Genomic DNA, 20,981 nt, shown 5'->3' with positions numbered 1-20,981 from the left:
AAATGGCGGTGCAGGCTCGAAGGGCCGAATGGCCTACTCCTGCACCTATTTTCTATGTTTCTATGTTTCTATAACTTGAAGTATCTTCTCATGGCAGCTTGACACAGTGGCACAGCAGTTAATGTTACTGCCTCACAGGTCCAGTAGACAGGATTCAATACTGACCATTGGTACTGACAAAGTAGGGTGTGCACTATCCCCTTGTGACCGCACGGGTTTCCTCCCCCATTCCAAAGACATGTTGGGTGATGGGTTAATTGGACGCTATAAACTGTCCCTAGCGTGTGCATGAGTGGTAAGCCTGGGAGGTGTAGAGGAGAATGTGGGATGAATAAATGGGATTAATGTAAACACTTGGTAGTCTATTTGATGCTGTAACTCAAACCATACTAGTTCCTATTCACTGAATGTGTTCTCTGTTTGTAATTTCTACAGAAACCAGTAACATGATCAAAGTGTTTCCCTTCTTTATTAAAATTAATAAAAATAAACATTTATTTCCTGTTCCTAAACACAGTTATCCAGAAAGCTCTGGGGTAGTCATACTTGGCTGTTAACAATGCCTGGTATAAATAATTAGAGTCATAGAGCACTACAGCACAGAAACAAGCCCTTTGGCCCATCTAGTCTGTGCCAAACTATTATTCTATCTATTCCTTTTGACTGGCACCTGGGCCATAGCTCTCCATTCTCCTCCCATCTAAGTACTGTAGTTATCTAAACTTCTCTTAACTGTTGAAATCGAACCTGCATCCATCACTTCCACTGGGAGCTCATTCCACCAATTACCAAGAATGAATCCTTCAGCTTTCCAAACCATGATATTTTGCCTTGGATTTTTTTTTGATGAATTTTTGCAATAATCTTTTCAAGACAAAAGAAAATAATGTATATTTTGTCTCTCGTTATTGGGATCCCTGGACATACAGTCTAAGTGATAGGAGAGAATATTTTAAAAGTTTGAATGCATAACTTCGTTTTTACATGGTTTGTCAAGATGCAGAAATCTCCACCTCACCACGTAACGGCTAACTCCAAGGACAATTTGAAGAGAAAAAGAATCAGCACGCTGACCCCTTTTTAGCCCCATCAGAAGGACTTCACTGAGATCTGTTCCGGTCTAAGTGACTTTTCAGATAATTAGATTCAAAACTTAAAACAGGCCAAAATTAATAAAGCATATTTGGGACAAAAATAATAAGAGGTAAACAGCAGAACCCTGAGGACATGCTGAGTTTAAATTGTGCGCAGTTCACTTTTGGCGAGTTCAAGCCTTGACCCTTCCGCGTATGTGAAATATAAACACTACAGCCCAAAGGATACAGTAATTAGTTTTGAGTTAATTTTAAAAGGCTGCAGCCTGCTGGATAATCATGAGAGAAAGGTCATTAGCTACACTGGTGTCCATTACCTATGCCCACAGCTGCCATACTGATCTGTGCTACCAGTACACCCCAGTTCCAATCTGTAAGCACTCTGACCTAATCATAATTTGACTGGACCAGGGTCTCGGCTGGGAATTGAAATGTTTTTCTTTTATGCTGAGGAGAAATTTAAGACAAGAGCTGCTCTGCAGTAAGGTTAAATTACAGACATAAAACACCCTTTAGTATTTTTACAATTCATTGCCAATTACACCATAAAAAGTTCAACACTGGGCATTGCAGCTGCAAGATTTATTAACTTTCTTTTCCACCTTTGGGAAATAACTCAGCTGAACTCTGCCAGTGGCTGTTTTTATTTAATTCATTATATTTCAAACTTGCACAATCAAACTGCAATTTCTTACTGTTATGATTTTGTAGGCTGCAGCCTTATATTACACACTTCTTTTTTGATTGAATAGGATCTACCTTAATGTATGACTTATGAGGTTTGAGAGCTGTTGGCCAGCTTCCCTGGCTCGTCCAGCAATATTTGACACAGTACTAGGAATATAAGCCAGGGACCCATTTGTCAAATCTTATTGAGGCAAAAAGTAATCTACACTCTTTATCAAAAAGTATTAGATTACTAAAATGCAGCTTGGCTTTGACCAGACAAGTCCCTGTTCTTTTTATTTCTTTGGTAAGTTAGAACACAGATTGTGCAGGAAGAAATTAATTGCATCAGCCATATTTACATGAAGCCTTTTTGAAGGTAGTGTATTTCTAAATTTGGTAATGAATTAAATTAGAACTGCCCCAGGAGGCTTCAGAAGGCAATTCTTCATTTTTGCTAATTGCCTAAATAATTTGTGTCAAAACTCTAAAGTTCCAATGAGACTGTATGTTGGTTGTTTAGTGTAAGTTGACCTCTGTATTATGGGGGGGAGGGGGAGCGGCTGCATTGCTAGAAAATGATTCATATTATGATTTTACATAATGTGGAGTTGTGTCATATGTGCTTATTTAAAAACGGGAGCTGGAAAAATGTTTATTTATTTACATTGTTTCACATAAACTCTGTGAGATTGAACTTAATTCCATTTCTAAAAATTTGGAGTAGTGATTTGTGAATGCGGCATGGGCAAATTACTGTTACCTGAATGACCTACATGTCCTGGATTTGAAATAATTTCAGCTGGTGTCAGCTCGAAACCTCGGAGACAATCCCAAATGGAGAAAGTAAATTATGCTGAGATTGCTCTGGACTAGAGTTGCTGCAGATTAGTAGCACTGAGTTTCCAGAGGAGAATATAACAACATCCCAAAGCTGTTCAAAAAAAAAAGCTTTTGAATGGCAAAAGGGGAATTCAGTTAATGGGATTTACATTTTCGAGATTTACTTCCTACACAAGTGCCAAATATATTCTTTCAATTAGGCTAAACTTAAAATATTTGTGAGTTTACATCTGTAAAGTTTTATGATGCATTGTCATCCATGCTTAAGAGTTAACTGGGTTGAGCAATATTAGCTTCTCAGGCAATATGTCATTAATTTTAAATCAATGCAATTAATTGTACTTCTATAAGGTGAAGACATTTTGAAACAAACACCTAAAAATCCTATCCTGTTGCAGCTTTGTCACAGTCTATTTCCATTTGTGCAACAGCCTGATCATTCCTCCATCACTAATCCTGCCCACTAATTAAGATGTTATCATCACATCTAGCATACACAGGCTAGTTGTTGAATGAAACGAGATGTTGGTACAGAGGTTCTTTACTTTTAACCCATTTCTTCCTAATTAAATTCGATTCCACCTCAATAAGAACTAAGCAGCTAAAAGATAAGGTGTACAGTAAAAGAAAAAGATTTACATTCATATAGCTTTCATCATAATGCATTGTGGAAATTCCAAGAACCAGCACGACTAGATGCTCTTATCTTTTTTTAAAAGGATGCCCCTCTATTCTCAGGCTGTGTCCTCTGGTCTTAAAGACTCTCACACCGTAGGAAACATTCTCTCCACATCCACACCATCAAGGACTTCCACCATTCGATAGGTTTCAATGAGGTCAGCCCTCATCCTTCTGAAATCTAGTGAAAACAGGCCCACAGCCATCAGACGCTCTTCATATGACAAACCATTCAATCCTGGAATCATTTTAGTGAATCTTCTTTGAACCCTCTCCGGTTTCAGCACGTCCTTTCTAAGATAAGGGGCCCAAACCTGCTCACAATACTCCAAGAGAGGCCTCACCAATGCTTTATAAAGTCTCAACATTACATCCTTGCTTTTATATTCTAGTCTTCTTGAAATGAGTGCTGGCATTGCATTTGCCTTCCTCAACACAGACTCAACCTGCAAATTCTGCACAAGGACACTCAAGTCCTTTGTACCTCAGTTTTTTAAATTTTCCTTCCAGTTAGAAAATAGTCTATGCTTGTATTCATTTTGAGGCACGACTGCGCAGGTGTGTGGGCATCAGCGAGTTAGACTGGCAGGAAGAATTTAAAAGGAGAGCGTTTTTTCCTTCAGCAGTTTGATCGAGGAACAACGGTGCAGGCGTGTAGATGTCAGTGAGTTAGACCAGCAGGAAGACAACTTAAAAAGAAGACAACTTTGTAGAGTGGGCGACAGAGGAGCAGGTGGCAGAGTAGAGGGAGTCAAGAGTAGGAGGGCTTTGGCTCAACAGGGCTTCGGCAATAATGGGTTGAGGCAAGGTAAGTTACTTGTGAAGAATAGAAACAGGAAGTATGTCTGTGAGGCCGGTGTTCTGTATTGGGTGTCAGGTGTGGGATGCTTGGGTCCCAGCCTCCCGGCCTCCCGGATGGCCACATCTGCGCCAGGTGCATTGAACTGCAGCTCCTTAGGAACTGGAGATGCAGCTTGATGACCTTCGTCTGGTCAGGGAAAGTGAGGAGGTGATAGAGAGGAGTTACAGGCAAGTAGTCACACCGGGACCTCCAGAGACAGATAAGTGGGTAACAGTCAGGAGAGGAAAGGGTACTAGATACTAGAGAGTACCCCTGTGGTTGACCCCCTTAACAATAAGTACTCCTGTTTGAGTACTGTTGGTGGGGGATGGTTTACCTGGGGGAAACAACAGTGGCCGCGCCTCTGGCACAGAGTCTGGCCCTGTGGCTCAGAAGGGTAGGGCAAGGATGAAGGCAGCAGTAATAGGGGACTCTGTAGTTAGGGGGTCAGGCAGGTGATTCTGGGGATGTAAGAAAGAAGCACGGATGGTAGTTTGCCTCCCAGGTGCTAGGGTCTGGGATGTTTCTGATCACATCCACGATATCCTGAAGTGCAAAGGAGAACAGCCAGAGGTCATGGTACATATTGGTACCAACAACATAGGTAGGAAAAGGGAGGAGATCCTGAAAACAGACTACAAGGAGTTAGGAAAGAAGCTGACAAGCAGGACCTCAAAGGTAGTAATCTCGGGATTGCTGCCTATGCCATGCGACAGTGAGTATAGGAATAGATAGATAGATAGATAGATATACTTTATTGATCCCAAGGGAAATTGGGTTTTGTTACAGCTGCACCAACCAAGAATAGAGCATAAATATAGCAATACAAAACCACAAACAATCAAACAACAATATGCAAACTATGCCAGATGGAAATAAGTCCAGGACCAGCCTATTGGCTCAGGGTGTCTGACCCTCCACGGGAGGAGCTGCAAAGTTCGATGGCCACAGGCAGGAATAACCTCCCATGACGCCCAGTGCTGTATCTCGGTGGAATATGGCCGGAGTCCAACAGCAAGAAGTTCAATATCCGGGTTACAAACACGTTCCTTGATCGTAATATGACCAGGATTGCACCATCTGTTCTTAACCAGAACAGCAAGCCCCTCTCCTTTACGCTTACTGCTCTCAGTGCACTTCCAGTCAGCCCGAATGGTCTGGAAGCCCTCTATGGAAACGTTTTGGTCAGGTATGTCTTCGTGCAGCCACGTTTCAGTAGAACACATAACACTGCACTCCCAAAATGTTCTCTGACTCCTGGCTAGCGCCGTCAACTCGTCCATTTTATTACCCAGCGATCTCACATTGCCCATAATGAGAGAAGGAAGACACGGCTTATAACTCCTCTTCTCCATAAGTCTCAGTTGTCTCGACCCGGTCCTCTTCCCTCACCTTTTTGATCCCCCACTGCATCCTCTGTGTGTTTTCCTCCAGATTTCAGCCAGGGTGTCCGCCGCTCTGTTCGCTAAACCGGCCGGCGTAAGCACAATCAGCTGGTCCCTGGAATAAGCAATGCGACCAAACTGCTTCCCCACTAATGTGACGTGTCCGAATATAACTATTTCCAGCGCTAAAAACCCAAATAAAACTCTCTTCACCAGCATGTTAGAGAGGGTGCAGCTTCAACGTGTTACCGTGGAAAAAAAAATACAACAAATAACGTAAGTTAAAAAAGTAAGAAAGCTAATCGGAGCGGCTGTAACGGGCTGCATGCACGACCAGCGTATGCGCACTGAGAGTGAGCTAGAGGATAAATGTGTGGCGGAAAGATTGGAGCAGGGGGTAGGGATTCGGATTTCTGGATCGTTGAGACCTCTGTTGGGGCAGGTGTGACCTGTACAAAAAGGATGGGTTGCACTTGAATCCCGGGGGATCAATATCTTGGTAGGGAGGTTCGCTAAGGCTATTATGGAGAGTTTAAACAAGAATTACGGGGGGTGGGGGGTGGGAACTGAACTGAAGAGATGGAGAAAGAGGTGGTTGGCTCACAAATAGAGAAAGCTTGTAGACAGTGTGAGAGGGAGGATAGGCAGGTGATAGAGAAGGGATGCGCTCAGACTGATTCTTTGAGATGTGCCTATTTTAATGCAAGGAGTATCATCAATAAAGCGGATGAGTTTAAAGCATGGATCAGCACTTGGAGCTAAGATGTTGTGGCCATTACAGAGACTTGGATGGCTCAGGGGCAGGAATGGTTACTTCGAGTGTCAGTCTTTAGATGTTTCAGAAAGGACAGGGAGGGAGGCAAAACAGGTGGGGGTGTGGCACTGCTGATCAGAGGTAGTGTCATGGCTGCAGAAAAGGAGGAAGTCATGGAGGGATTGTCTATGGAGACTCTGTGGGTGGAAGTTAGGAATAGGAAGGGGTCAATAACTCTACTGGGTGTTTTTTACGACCACCGAATAGTAACAGGGACATCGAGGAGCAGATAGGGAGACAGGTTCTGAAAAGATGTAATGATAACAGGGTTGTCATGATGGGAGATTTTAATTTCCCCAATATTGATTGGTATCTCCCAAGAGCAAAGGGTTTAGAAGGGGTGGAGTTTGCTAGGTGTGTTCAGGAAGGTTTTCTGACACAGTACATACAAACTTTGTAGAGAAGCCTACAAGAGGAGTGGCTGTACTTGATCTGGTATTGGGAAATGAACCTGGTCAGGTGTTAGGTCTCTCAGTGGAGAGCATTTTGGAGATAGTGATCACAATTCTATCTCCTTTACCATAGAGTTGGAGAGGGATGGGAGCAGACAAGTTAGGAAAACGTTTAATTGGAGTAAGGGAAGGTATAAAGCTATCAGGCAGGAACTTGGAAGCATAAATTGGGAGCAGATATTCTCAGGGAAATGTACGGCAGAAATGTGGCAAATGTTCAGGGGATATATGCGTGGTGTTCTGCATAGGTACGTTCCAATGAGACGGGAAACATGGTAGGATACTGGAATTGTGGTGTACCAAAGCAGTTGAAAATCTAGTCTAGTCAAGAAGAAAAGCTTACAAAAGGTTCAAAAAAGTAGGTAATGATAAAGATCTAGAAAATTATAGAGCTTTAAGAATGAAATTAGGAGAGCCAGAAAGGGTCAGGAGAAGGCCTTGCTGAACAGATGAAGGAAAACCCCAAGGCATTCTACAAGTATGTGAAGAGCAAAAGGATAAGATGTGAGAGAATAGGACCAATCAAGTGTGACAGTGGAAAAAATGTATGGAACTGGAGAAGATAGCAGAGGTACTTAATGAATACTTTGCTTCAGTATTCACTACAGAAAAGGACCTTGGCAATTGTAGGGATGACTTACAGTGAACTAAAAAGCTTCAGCTTATGGACATGAAGAAAGAGAATGTGCTGGAGCTTTTGGAAAGCATCAAGTTGGATAAGTCACCGGGACCGGACGAGATGTACCCCAGGCTACTGTGGGAAGTGAGGGAGGAGATTGCTGAGCCTCTGGCAATGATCTTTGCATATCAATTGGGATGGGAGACGTTCCAGAGGATTGGAGGGTTGCAGATGTTGTTCCCTCATTTAAGAAAGGGAGTAGAAATAGCCCAGGAAGTTATAGACCAGTGAGTCTTACTTCAGTTGTTGGTAAGTTGATGGAAAAGATCTTGAGAGGCAAGATTTATGAACATTTGGAGAGGAATAATATGATTAGGAATAGTCAGCATGGCTTTGTCAAAGGCAGGTCGTGCCTTACCAGCCTGATTGAATTTTTTGAGGATGTGACTAAGCACATTGATGAAGGTAGAGCAGTAGATGTAGTGTATATGGATTTCAGCAAGGCATTTGATAAGGTACCCCATGCAAGGCTTATTGAGAAAGTAAGGAGGCATGGGATCTAAGGGGATCTTGTTTTGTGGATGCAGAACTGGCTTGCATACAGTAGGCAAGAGTGGTGTAGACGGGTCATATTCTTTGTGGAGGTTGGTGTCCAGTGGTGTGCATCAGGGATCTGTTCTGGGACCCCTTCTTCTCTTCGTGATTTTTATAAATGGCTAGGATGAGGATGTGACGGGATGGGGTAGTAAATTTGCTGATGACACAAAGATTGGCGGTGTTGTGGATAGTGTGGAGGGCTGTCAGAGGATACAGCGGGACATCAATAGGATACAAAATTGGGCTGAGAAGTGGCAGATGGTGTTCAACCCAGGTAAATGTGAGATGGTTCATTTTGGTAGGTTAACTACGATGGCAGAATATAGCACACACTATACATTTAAGAATGGCAGGTTAATTTTAAGCAAAAAGCAAGCTACTGGAGGAACTCATCTGTCCAAGCAGCATCTATGGTGTGAAAAGAATAGCCAACATTTTAAGAACCTAGACCAAAGACTGTAAGATCAAATTTCCCAGTGTGTTTTTAAAGGTTTCACAATCCTCCAACTTCCCACTAATCTTTGCTCTGTTATATGCCCTCTCTTTGGCTCTTATGTTGGCTTTGACTTCCCTTGTTAGCCATGGCTGTGTTATCTTTCCTTTAGAATATTCTTCCTCTTTGGGATATATATATCCTGTGCCTTCCAAATTGCTTCCAGAAATTCCATCTATTGCTGCTCTGCCATCATTCCTGTCAGTGCTCTTTTCCAATCAATTCTGGCCAACTCCTCTCTCATGCCTCTGTAATTCCCTTTACTCCACTGTAATACTGATACATCTGACTTTAGCTTCTCCTTCTCGAGTTTCAGGGTGAATTCAATCACATTGTGATCATTTACCCCTAAGGGATCTTTTCCCTTAAGCTCTCTGGTCAATTTCAGTTCATTGCACAACACCCAATTGAAAATAGTTGATCCTCTCGTGGGCTCAACCACAAGCTGCCCTAAAAAGCCATCTCATCGGCACTTTAGAAATTCCCCCTCCTGTAATCCAGCACCAACCTGATTTTCCCAATCTATCTGCATATTGACGTCCCCCATGACTATTGTAACATTGCTCTTTTGGCATACATTTTCTATCTCCCATTGTAATCTGTAGGCCACATCCTTACTACTGTTTGGGGGTCAGTATACAACTCCCATCAGGGTCGTTTTACCCTTGCAGTTCCTTAGCTCTATCCACAGAGATTCAACACCTTCTGACATGATGACATCTGCTTCTAATGATTTGATTTCATTTTTTATCAACAGAGCAACGCTGCCCCCTCTGCCTTCCTGCCTATTCTTTCAATACAATGTGTATTCTTGGACATGAAGCTCCCAGCTATTACCTCTCAGCCATGATTCAGTGATGCCTGCCTACATCATACCTACTAATCTGCAAACAGCGCTGCAAGTTCATCTACCTTATTCTGTATACTGCGCGCATTCAGATACAACACCTGTATTCACCCTTTTCAAGTTTGTCGCACCATGCTCAAACTTTTGATTCCTAACTCTGTCTGAGGTCATATCAACATCTGCCTCCACAACCTCTCTACTAACTGTTCTGACACTCTGGTTCTAATCCCCTTAATTCTAGTTTAAACCAACACTGTGCAGCATTATCAAACCTCCCCACTAGGATATTAGACCCCCTCCAGTTCAGGTGCAAACCATCCAATCTGTACAGGTCCCACCTTCCCTAGAAGAGAGCCCAATGATCCAAAAATTTTATGCCCTCCCTCCTACACCAACTCCTCAGCCATGTATTAAACTATACAGTTCTAGCCTCACGAGCACGTGGGATTAGTAGCAATCCTGAGATCACAATTTAGCATCAACTCCCTGAACTCTCTATGCAGAAGCTCATCACTTGTCCCTACCCACGTCATTGGTACCTATATGGACCACAACTTCTGCCCATTCACTCTTTCATTTAAGAATGTGACGGTACTGTTGACTGAGAAGTGTTCACCAAGTTGGACTCCCCTGTCTGCTTTGAAACAGTGTGACGAGATTTATTTGAAGTAGAGACTGTAGACATGACCCTGCTTTAGTACTGCGTGTGTAATATTCCCAATAGTGCAACAATTCTTCAGTGCTCCACGGGAGAAAATGAATGCCAACGAACATTTGCTAAATTTCTTAGAAAGCTCTAAGATTTTTTGTGTGAACTATTGAAGGAACCAGTGGAACTGCCAAAAAAAAAATGCAGTTGTGCTAGTTCTTGTTTACTTCTCAGAATTTTCTCAACGCCTTGTAAGGCACATGGTGGCCTCTGGATGGGACTTTTGTTCACAGAACCTCTAAGGTCATTGGGAATATGGTGACTGGCTTGCTGAATGAATGGGGGAATGTATGACTGTGTACATATGGTATGACTTTTACACGTTATTACATCAGACACAACTATTCAGTTCAGGGTCACAGCCTCAATTCCTCCACCATTTTGGGGGATTTTAACCAGGTCAGCTTGATAAAGTCACTAGGTTATCAACAAATAACTTGCAGCACCAGAGGGAACAACACACTGGACTACTGTTAGACGGAGATGAAGAATGGCTACCGTGCTATTCTACACCCTCACTTTGGAAAGCCTGATCACCTGCGATCACCTGGTTGTACTTCTACTCCCTGAGCACAGGCAGAAACTGAAGACTGTGGCAACAGTAGTGAGGACAAGAAGGGATGGACAAGGGAAGCACAGGAACGCTTATAGGACTGCTTTGAATTGGTGGATTGGACCATATTCAGGGATTCATCTTCGTTTGAATGAATATGCTCCATTTGTCACTGACGTCATTAAAATCTGTGTGGATAAGTGAGCACCTACGAAAATTTGCTGTACGTTCCCATCCAAAAGCCATGGATGAACCAGGAGGTTTGTAGTCTGCTGGGGGCTAGAACTGTGGCATTTAAGTCTGGTGACCCAGGTCTGTACAAGGGAACCAGGTAGAGTTGCAGAGGGCTATTTCAAGAGCTAAGAGTTAACTATTTATGGTTTCATTACTACTTAATTATTTATGGTGCAACTGTAATGAAAACCGGGATCAATAAAGTATGACTATGACTAAGAAACAATTCTGAGAGAGTTTAGAGGTGATGTCAGATGCACGTCAACTCTGGCAGGGTTTGCAGGCCATTACTTCCTACAAAGCAAAACCCAACATTATGAATGGCAGCAATGCTTCACTAGCAGATAAGCTCAACACCTTTCATGCTTGCTTTGAAAGGGAGAATAAAACTACAGCTATGAGGATCCCTGCAGCACCTGGTAACCCTGTGAGCTTTTTCTCGGACACCAACATCAGGCTGTCTTTCAGGACGGTGAACCCTCGCAAGGTGGCAGGTCCCAATGGAGTGCCTGGTAAGGCCCTGAAAACTTCTGCCAACCAAATGATGGGGGGTATTCAAAGACATTTTCAATCTCTCATTGCTGTGGTTGGAAGTTTCCACCTGCTTCAAAAGGGAAACAATTCTATCACAGTGTCCAAGAAGAGTAGCGTGAGCTGCCTTAATAACTATCGTCCATTAGCACTCATATCTACGGTGATGAAGTGCTTTGAGAGGTTTGTCATAGATTGAATCAACAGTCTCAGTAAGGACCTGGACCCACTGCAATTTGCCTATTGTGACAATAGGTCAATCGCAGACATGATCCAAATGGCTCTATGCACAGCCTTAGAACATCTGGACTATACAAACATCTATGTTGATTGTGTTCATTGACTATATAGCTCAGCGTTTAACACCATCATCCTCAGGGTCCTGATTGAAAAGCTACAGAACCTGGGCCTCTGTACCTCCCTCTGCAACTGGATCCTCAACTTCCTAACTGGAAGACCACAATCTGTGTAGATTGGTAACAACATCTCCTCCTCGCTGACAGTCAACACTGAGGCACCACAGGAGTGTGTGCTTAGCCCACTGCTCTACTCTCTCCATGCCCATGACTGTGTGGCTAGGAACAGCTCAAGTGCCATCTATAAATTTGCTGATGATACAACCATTGTTGGCAGAATCTCAGGTGGTGACAAGAGGGCGTACAGGAGCGAGATATACCAGCTAGTTGAGTGGTGTCACAGCAACAACCTTGTACTTAACATTAGTAAGACCAAAGAGCTGATTGTGGACTTCAGGAAGGGTAAGATGAGGGATCACGAGCCAATTCTCATCAAGGGGTCAGAAATGGAGAAAGTGAGCAATCTCAGGTGCCTGTGTATCAATATCTCCGAAGACCTAACCTGGTCGCAACATATTGATGCGGTTATAAAGAAGGCAAGACAGTGGCTATATTTCATTAGGAGTTTGATATACTGTGGAGAGCTTTCTGACTGGCTGCATCACCGGCTGGTATGGGAGGGTACTGCACAGGAAGTAAGTTGCAGAAACTTGTAAAGTTAGTCATCTCCATCATGGGCACTAGGCTCCGTAGTGTCCAAGACATTTTCAAGTTGCGGTGCCTCAGGAAGGCAGCGTCCATCATTAAGGACCCCACTACCCAGGACACGTCCTCTTCTCACTGTTACCATCAGGAACGAGGTACAGAAGCCTGAAGACACACATTCAGCAGTTCAGGAACAGCTTCTTCCCCTCTGCCATCTGATTTCTAAATGGACTTTGAACCCCTGAACACTACCTCACTGCCTTTAGAACAGAGATGCGGAAAAATTTCTTTACCCAGTGGGTGGTGTGTATGTGGAATTCATTGCCACAGACTGCTTTGCAGGCCAAATCATTGGGTATATTTAAGGGGGAGGTTGAAATGTTCTTGATTAATCAGGGCATCAAAGGTTACAGGAGCAAGGCAGGAGAATGGGGTTGAGACGGATAATAAATCAGTCATGATGGATTGGTGGAGCAGACCAATGGGCTGAATGGCCTAATTCTGCTCCTGTGTTTTGTGGTCTGAAGGAAGCAACTTTCAATATGTTTTAGTCCAGGACTCCATTGCACTTGATAAACAATGGTTAGATGGGCTTGCAAGGGATAGAGAAGTCTTTCAGCTATCAGACACAGACTTACTAGGATAAGAGGCTGTATGGACAAACAGGGATTTGATTCCTGCCACCCGTGCGATGGAAGCACAGGTTGTGTTGAGGGTGGAAAGGATACAGGCTGCTCTCTCTCAAAGGGAAGCTGCCATGAGAGTGGAGCAAGTTGTGAATCACAGATATGGCAGTGTCTTCAATTCATTAGGAGTTTGACGAGATCTGATATGTCACCCAAGACTCCAGCAAATTTCTACAGATATGCTGGGAACAGCATTCTGACTGGTTACATCACCACCTGGTACGAAGGATCCAATGCACGGTATTGGGCCATCAGTGCCGAGTCTCAGTAAACCAACACACACCCACAAGCACTGACCCTTGCACACACACACACCGATTTCCTCTCACATATATTGACCCCCTCACATGCACTGACTCCCTCTTGTACAACAGTTACCTTGCACATACACTGATTCCCTTACACACTGATTCCTTTGTACACGGACTTACTCTCTTGCACACACACTCTTGACTTTCTCAAAATACTTGACTCATTGCACACACATCACACTTGCATGCACTCATGCACGCTTATCAACCTCCACGCACTGACACTCTCTCTCCCCCCCCCCCACCACCACATTGACATGATCTCGCTTTCCCACACTGACATGGCCTCTCTCTCTCACATTGACGTTGTCTCTCTCTCCCACACTGACGTGGTCTCTCTCTCCCGCATTGACATGGTCTCTCTCTCTCTCTTTCTCTCTCACATTAATGACTCTCTCTCTCTGACTCTCTTTCACACGATTCTCACACTGACTCACTGCCTTGCACACGTTAGTACACAGACAGAAATCCACCAATTTTCTTTTCAAATATATTGCCTTTTTGTCATACTCTGACTCTCTCTCTCTCTCTCTCTCTCACACACACACACACACACACACACACACAGTAATATTCATTTTTACTGGCTGCTGGTCTGAAAAGGAGAGGGGAGAGAGAGGACAGCAGGGGAGAAGGGGAGGGGGAGTGGGAGAGAGAAGGGGAGAGAATGAAGGGAGTGGAGAGAGAGAGGGGAAGAGAAGAAGAGGGGGAGAGACAGAGAGAGTGGGGGTGAGGGAGAGGGAGGAAGAGAGAGAAAGAGAGAGAGAGGAGAGACATATGTCATGGGGAACTACTGTAAGGATAGTGCTGAAGTCCGAGAATGGGGGAAATGGGGATGGTCACAGCTGCCCATTACCAATGGCTGAATTGCCTGCAGAGGTCCAGGAAAGTTAGCTCACCCCATTGGTAGAGGGCAGCTGTGTAACCTGGATCAGTGTGGTCTAAGAGTGAATGAAACAGTACTCTTCTTCCCCACCTTTCAAGCCCTCAGCATCAGTTGTCCCCATTCTTTCCTCAGTCCTGACTGAAGGATGATAATTGGTGGCCAAGGAAGGTCAAGATCTACCTCTCAACCAGAGACAGCCATTATTTAGTGGGTATGTTATGTTTTAACAACCATACTTAAAGCTTATGTTTATTATCTCCCGAAAAGTGAATATGCTTGCTGATTTTTTTCAAATGAATGTTGGTAATAAAAAACCTATATTAATTTTGAACTATTTTGCCAGTCAAATCCGCAGTCCAGGAGTTCTGTCTCTAGTGGTTTTCATGATGTGGCAGATTACTGGGATAGCCTGTAGAGTCAACCATGACATTTCCAAAGAAATATAGCAGTTAGCTTAGAGAGGAAGACAGTCTGAATCTGGGATCAGTGACAGACTGTCCTATGTGAGTAGCTCAAGTTCAAAGGCAACATGTAAATGGTGACTTGATTGTCAAAGGACCATAGGGCTGGCCACAAACATCGATGGCAGGCTGCTTAGAGGAAAAGCCCATTGAACAATTAGGGAGAGCGAGTCTGCAGAATCTTCAGGGGTGTACTATAAAAGAACCCTGGATGCAATTCTGTTGACCGAACCGTGGCTGCAATTCCGTTATATGAACCCCGGGTGCAATTCTTTTGAATTAAAACTGCATGTAACAGGGAAGCATCAGTGTTCTTCTTTAAATGTCCCTCAGATTCAAGGCTGACGACTGCATTCTGCTTTCCTGTATTCTGGTGCGGCGGATCACAAAACATGCTTCTTGGCTGCTATTGCCAGGAACCTCACAATTCTTTTCAAAGCTATTCCTGGCCTTTTTTTTTCACAACACTCTAATGCAGCCGAACGATTTTGGATTATCCGAACACAGACAACAAAGTGTTTATGATTATTCAGAGAGACATGATGCTAATTGTCTGGTTTCACAGAAGGGCTTGCATACTGAATAATTATACCATGTGTTATTGATTGTTCAAAGTTAGTAACTTGTTGGTTACTTCATCTTTTTACAGTCACTTCAGATGTTGCTGAGGCCACTTCAACAGGATTCCTACTTTGCATATCATTTGACGTATGTTTACTATAAGCCTGAGATTCTGTGGTCTTTCATCAGCAAAAGAATATTGTAAGAGTAATAGTTTACTAGATATACACATGAAAAAGTAAATAGCTACTTTCCTGACTGACTAACAATTAACACAGCATGCAGTCTTGATAATAATTATTCTGGTAATAATCACTGGTAGTGATGAATGGTATATTCAGTTACTTGAGGCATACATGGTTGTAATATTTTAAAATTATGGAGTTAGTTACAGTGATGATGGACTCACAAAAATAGTCTTACCTTTTTGTCCTGGAGGACAACGCTTTTTCTGCACCGTACACTTCCTTCTCTCGGTGGTCTTTGGACAAAGGTTGCCGTGTGCTGAGGGTTCCTGCAGGATGTCCCGACTCCTTGTCTCAGTGCCTTTGCGGAAACCACACGTCTTCCCTCGCTTTGTACAGGGACCCCAAGCGTTCCACTCACTTACTTCACAATGCACTGTGAACATATAACCAATCATCGAGATACGGCGTGAAATAGGCCCCTCGAGCCCTTCCCGCCCAGCAACCCCCGATTTAACCCTAGGCTAATCATGGGACAATTTACAATGACCAATTAACCTCCCTACCGGTACGTCTTTAAAGTGTGTGAGGAAACCAGAAGAAACTCACAATGTGTAAACTCCTTACAGGCAAGGTCAGGAATTGAACCTGGGTCGCTGGTACTGTAAAGCGTTGTGCTAACCACTATGCTACTGTGCCTCCCCAGTTGTTCCATATCCTATTTGTTTATTCTTTCTCAGTCAAATTTACTTTACCACCAACATCCTCCCCTCCCTCAACTTCCTTGGATTGCTAAACCTGCTCATCGATACTGGGTTGGCAGCTTTACGTACAATGGATGGGAATGTTTTGAGAATAAAACGGGATGAGAGTAGGATGAGTGGGAATGGATATTTGATAGGTGCTATGGAGGTGGCCTCTTTTCTGTGTCGTTTCACTGTATGGACACAATGCCTCTACCAGAATGTAAGGCACGGTATTGAATAGATTATTCAGCTAAAATCTATTGCTGATATTGCACATCAGAGTTTTTCTTTTACAATGGGTCATTGAACGATGACAAGGAGTAGAAATTCAAATCAAATCAAATGAAATCAAGTTTAAATGTCATTCAAGCCATAAATAGATACTACTGAATGAGACAGTGTTCCTCCGGGGCCAAGGTGCAAAACAATCAAAATAGCAAGCAAACATTCAAAAACAGCGAGTAACATAATCAAAATAGCGAGCAAAGAAAAAAACATATATATAGTCCAAGTCTCTGAGTGACAATGTCTGGCAATTGGTGGTACAGTCCCCCAGCAGTGTACAGACGCACGCAGTCCAGCCTGTCATTCCACCGCGCAAACAGGGGAGGCCGCAGCACCAATGGGAGAGGCCACACCCCAGCCCAGCTCAGAAGCCATGTGAAGGCTTAAGGCCTAGTCCTTGCCACAACCAAGGCTGGGTACAGGGTTTTTTTTATAGAATATGACGAATAAACAGGAATAGGATACTATGATGGTCAAAGACGGGAGGGTGAAGTGTAGGTTTGTATATATGTGTGTGTGTGTGTGTGCGATTGGGTGAAGGGATTTAGAATGTATGTCTAGTGCACATTCTGGAGCAGAGGGTGGCGGTAATGCACCATTGAGCTGGATGCCAACCGCCGTAAAACAAGATACAGACAGACAGACAACCAAGGCTACACAGCTCCCATGTCATCTGTCTCCCCACCAGACAAGGTGGCAAGTGAAGTGTCTGAGACAATTACCCACATCTCACACGTGTAGTACAATCTGTAGTACTACATTGACTTTAATAATAATGCCACAGTTACCAATGCACAATGAGATAAATGCAGCCAACCAAGGATTATGTATTTTCAGCCTGTATAGTTCTGTGGTTCCTTAAGGTTGTTATAGCCGGGGGTGGTAATGGGGACAAGCTCCCACTACCATTAAAAGCTCCTAATGACGTGTGCCTGAAATAGCCTCTGACAACCAAGTCCAGTTCCTGGCCTTCGTGTGTGGCTTAGCTACTACCGTTTCTACTGACAGGAGAAGGTGCAGAGGCAGGTTACTGGTACCTTAAAACCAGTCGCTTTGGGTAGATGGGGCTTATTGGCTGTGGTTGGCAGCTGTTCTAAGAGAAGGAAAACTCTGATCACAAACCTCTGCTGCCTTGCAGCTATACTCACTCAGGCGGCAGGGAGCAAATCCCAAGGGAAAAATCTGGAGCTGGAGTCCCTAAGGCAGTCCTACATTGAGTTCAATGCTGACTGGATACTCCTGCAGTGCTGCTGGTACCGAACTGCATCAGTCTCTGCTGTTCCTTTGGGTTCATCAGGTGTGTGGAGACAGGGAGCTTGCTACATGGGCAACAGTTTGCTCTCCATATTGTACTGCCCAGGCTTGTATATCTAGACTGTTAAGATGCATATCCATGGTCAACTCTGACCAATGGCGGCCTCATCTCACCACACAGTTCAGTACGATGTTCACAGCTAAAACTGTCTACCTTAGTACAAGAGGAAAATGAATAAATTGTCCCGACTGGATGGTATACGTCCCAGGCTGTAAACAGAAGCAAAGGAAGCCACCTCAAAGGATCTGGCTACAATTTTTCAATTACCCCTGTCTACAGGAGTACTGCCAGGGAAATGGAAAGGTACCAGTGTCATATTTTTAAAAACAGGCCAGTTAATTTAAGTCCATTGCTGGGTAAGCTAAAAGAATCAATTTTGAAGGACAGCATTAACCTTTGTTTAGAACATTAACAGAAGATTGTGTCTGACTAACTATTTTAAGTTATTTGGCGAGGTCACAAGGAGGGCTGATAAAGGCACTTGATGTAGCTTACACAAATTTGAGTAAGGCTTTGCAGGGCCATATATGAAGCATGAAAAAAGTAAAGATGATTGACAGGCAAGGGGACACAATTGAAGTGCATAAAACTATGGGGTGTTCAAAAAAGAATAAGTTAGATTGACATAATCCCTCACTAGGAGGGTCAAAAGCCAGACAGGATGGATTTAAAGGAATGCACTAGAAGACAGGCTGAAGTCAGTGCAAGGCCAATAAAAAGAAAGGAGGTGTAAATGGAGCGGCCATTGCTGGAATGGCCATTGTATGAGTGGGCCAGTGTTAGAGTGGTCTGGCTTTGGTTCAACAGGTTTGGGCAAGCACAGGCAAAGGTTTTAAGTAAGAATAGTAAATAAGAAAGTTTCTAGTTTCTAGTTTTTTTTTCTTTCGTATATAGCTAGTGCACTGAGAATTGATCCAGAGGTAGTGGTATGTTTCTTGTGTAAGATGTTGGAAATCTGGGAGACTTCTAATTACCTCTGATAAATTTACTTCAATATTTTGAACTCTGAACTTTGTTAAAGAGGTCTGGCTCAACAGGTTTGGGCAAGCACAGGCAGAGATTCTAAGTAAACAGCTATTAAGTTTTTTTTGTCTCCATCAGTACATACCTAGGGCACTAAGAAAGGCTCAGAGTTAGTGGTATGTTCCTTGTGTGAGATGTGAGAACTCTGGGAGACCTCCCATCTTTCTGATAACTACTGTATATCTGCACAAAGTGCACTGAGCTGCAGCTCCCCAAGAGAACATTTTAAGGAACTAGAGCTGCAGGTGGATGACCTTTAGCTTATACAGGAAAATGAGGTGATAAGATAGGAGCTCCAGGGAGGGAATCACCCCCAAGTTGCAGGAGACAGGTACCTCGGTGACTGCCAGGAGTGGGATTGGGAATAGGCAGCAATACAGAGTACCCTTTGACCGTTCCCCTGAATAAATATACCACTTTGTGGAGGGGGGGTGGGGGGTTCTTACCAAGGGGAAGCCCCAGCAATAAGGTCCTTGGCACTGAGTCTGGCTAAGTGACTCAGAAGGGAAGTGGGGCGAAGAGGAGTGCAGTAGTGATTGGGGATTCCATATTTAGAGGAGTAGAAAGCAGCAAACTCTTGTGAGTGTGGAATTGACACCTGGATGGTATGTTCCTTTCCAGGTGTCAGGGTCAGGGATGTCTTGGATCAGGTCCTCTCTATTCTAAAAGGGAAGGGTGAATTGTCAGAAGTCGTGGTACGTAGACAGTAGGAAAAGGAAGGAGGTCCTGAGGAGAGAATATAGGGCATTAGGCAGTGAGCTGGAAAGCAGGACCTTCAGGGTAGTAATTTCTGGATTTCTAACTGAGCCATGCGCCAGTGAGATAAGAATAGCACAATCTGGCAGATGAGTGCATGGCTGGGAAGCAGGGGACAGGGTTTCAGAATTCTGGATCATTGGGTTCTCTTCTGGGGAAGGTATGACCTGTACAAAAATGATGGGTTTCATCTGAACCTGAGGGGGACCAATATCCTTGTGGTCGGGTTTGCCAGAGCTGTTGGGGAGGGTTTAAGCTAATTTGGCGGAGGGTTGGGAGCCGGAGAGATAGGGCTAAGGGTGGGGCAGTTGGTGTACAGCTATATGCAGTGAGGCAGTGATAGGGCAAAATTTCAGTCAGTGGAATGAGTTAAAGTGTAACAAGGCATCAAAATCAAAAAGGTTGATGAATACAGAACGAAAAGTGTTATATTTAATGCACACACTATACAGAATAAGGTAAATGATCTAGTGGTGCAGTTAAGGTTTCACAGGCATGACATTGTGGGTATCTCTGAGTCATGCCTGAAAGAAGTTCATAGTTGGGAGCATAACAATACACATTGTATTGAAAGGACAGACAGGTAGGCAGAGGGGGTGGGGTGGCTCTATTGGTAAAATTGAAAGCCAATTCTTGGAAAGAGCTAATATAGGATTAGAAGATGTAGAATTCTTGTGGGTAGAGTTAAAAAACTGCAAAGGTAAAAAGATCCTGTTGGGAGGTATATATCGGCCTCCAAAGAGTAGACAGGATGTAGGCTACAAATTACAACAGGAGATAGAAAATGCATGTAAAAAGGGAAATGTTGTGATAATCATGGGGGATTTCAATATACTATAGATTGGGAAAATCTGGTTGGTGCTTGTCCAAAGAGAGGGAATTTGTGGAGTGCCTTTTTAGAGCAGCTTGTGGTTGAATCAATATACAACACCCAATCCATATGAGGAGCATTTGATAGCTTTGGGCCTGTACTCACAATGAGGAGCAAATCTTATATTGAAGGGTCTGGATAAAGTGGATGTGGAAAAGATGCTTCTTATAGTGGGACAGCCTAGGACCGGAAGGCACAGAATCAGAACTGAGGGATGTCCATTTAGAACAGAGATGAGGAAAAAGTTCTTTAACCAGAGGGTGATGAATTTGTGGAATTCATTGCCACAGATGGCTGTACAGGCCAAGTCATTTGGTATATATAAGGCGGAGATTGATAGTTTCTTGATTATGAGGAGAAGGAAGGAGAATGGGGTTGTGAGGGATAATAAATCAGACATGATGGAATGGCAGAGCAGACTCAATGGGCCGAATGGCCTAATTCCGCCTGTCTTATGGTGTTATGGACTAAAGGGGAGTTGAGAAAAATAGATTTCACCTAAATGGTTAAAGGGGTCTGGAATCACTGGCTGCAGAAC

The 20,981-nt window shown here is 43.6% G+C and overlaps 1 protein-coding gene across 1 annotated transcript in view; it reads right to left on the bottom strand.

Moving 5' to 3' along the window:
• rspo3 (R-spondin 3) overlaps nt 1-20,981 on the bottom strand; it is a 103,165-nt gene that overhangs the window by 52,604 nt on the left and 29,580 nt on the right. Inside the window, exon 4 of the mRNA XM_063070599.1 lies at nt 15,686-15,883. Within this exon, the coding sequence (XP_062926669.1) occupies nt 15,686-15,883 (198 nt within the window). The remainder of the gene's footprint in view (nt 1-15,685; nt 15,884-20,981) is intronic.

Source organism: Mobula hypostoma, chromosome 2 (assembly GCF_963921235.1).
Source record: "Mobula hypostoma chromosome 2, sMobHyp1.1, whole genome shotgun sequence".
Lineage (NCBI taxonomy): Eukaryota > Metazoa > Chordata > Chondrichthyes > Myliobatiformes > Myliobatidae > Mobula > Mobula hypostoma.
The sequence above is the reverse complement of the archived record's forward strand: the minus strand, read 5'-3'. Positions and strand labels throughout refer to the sequence as shown.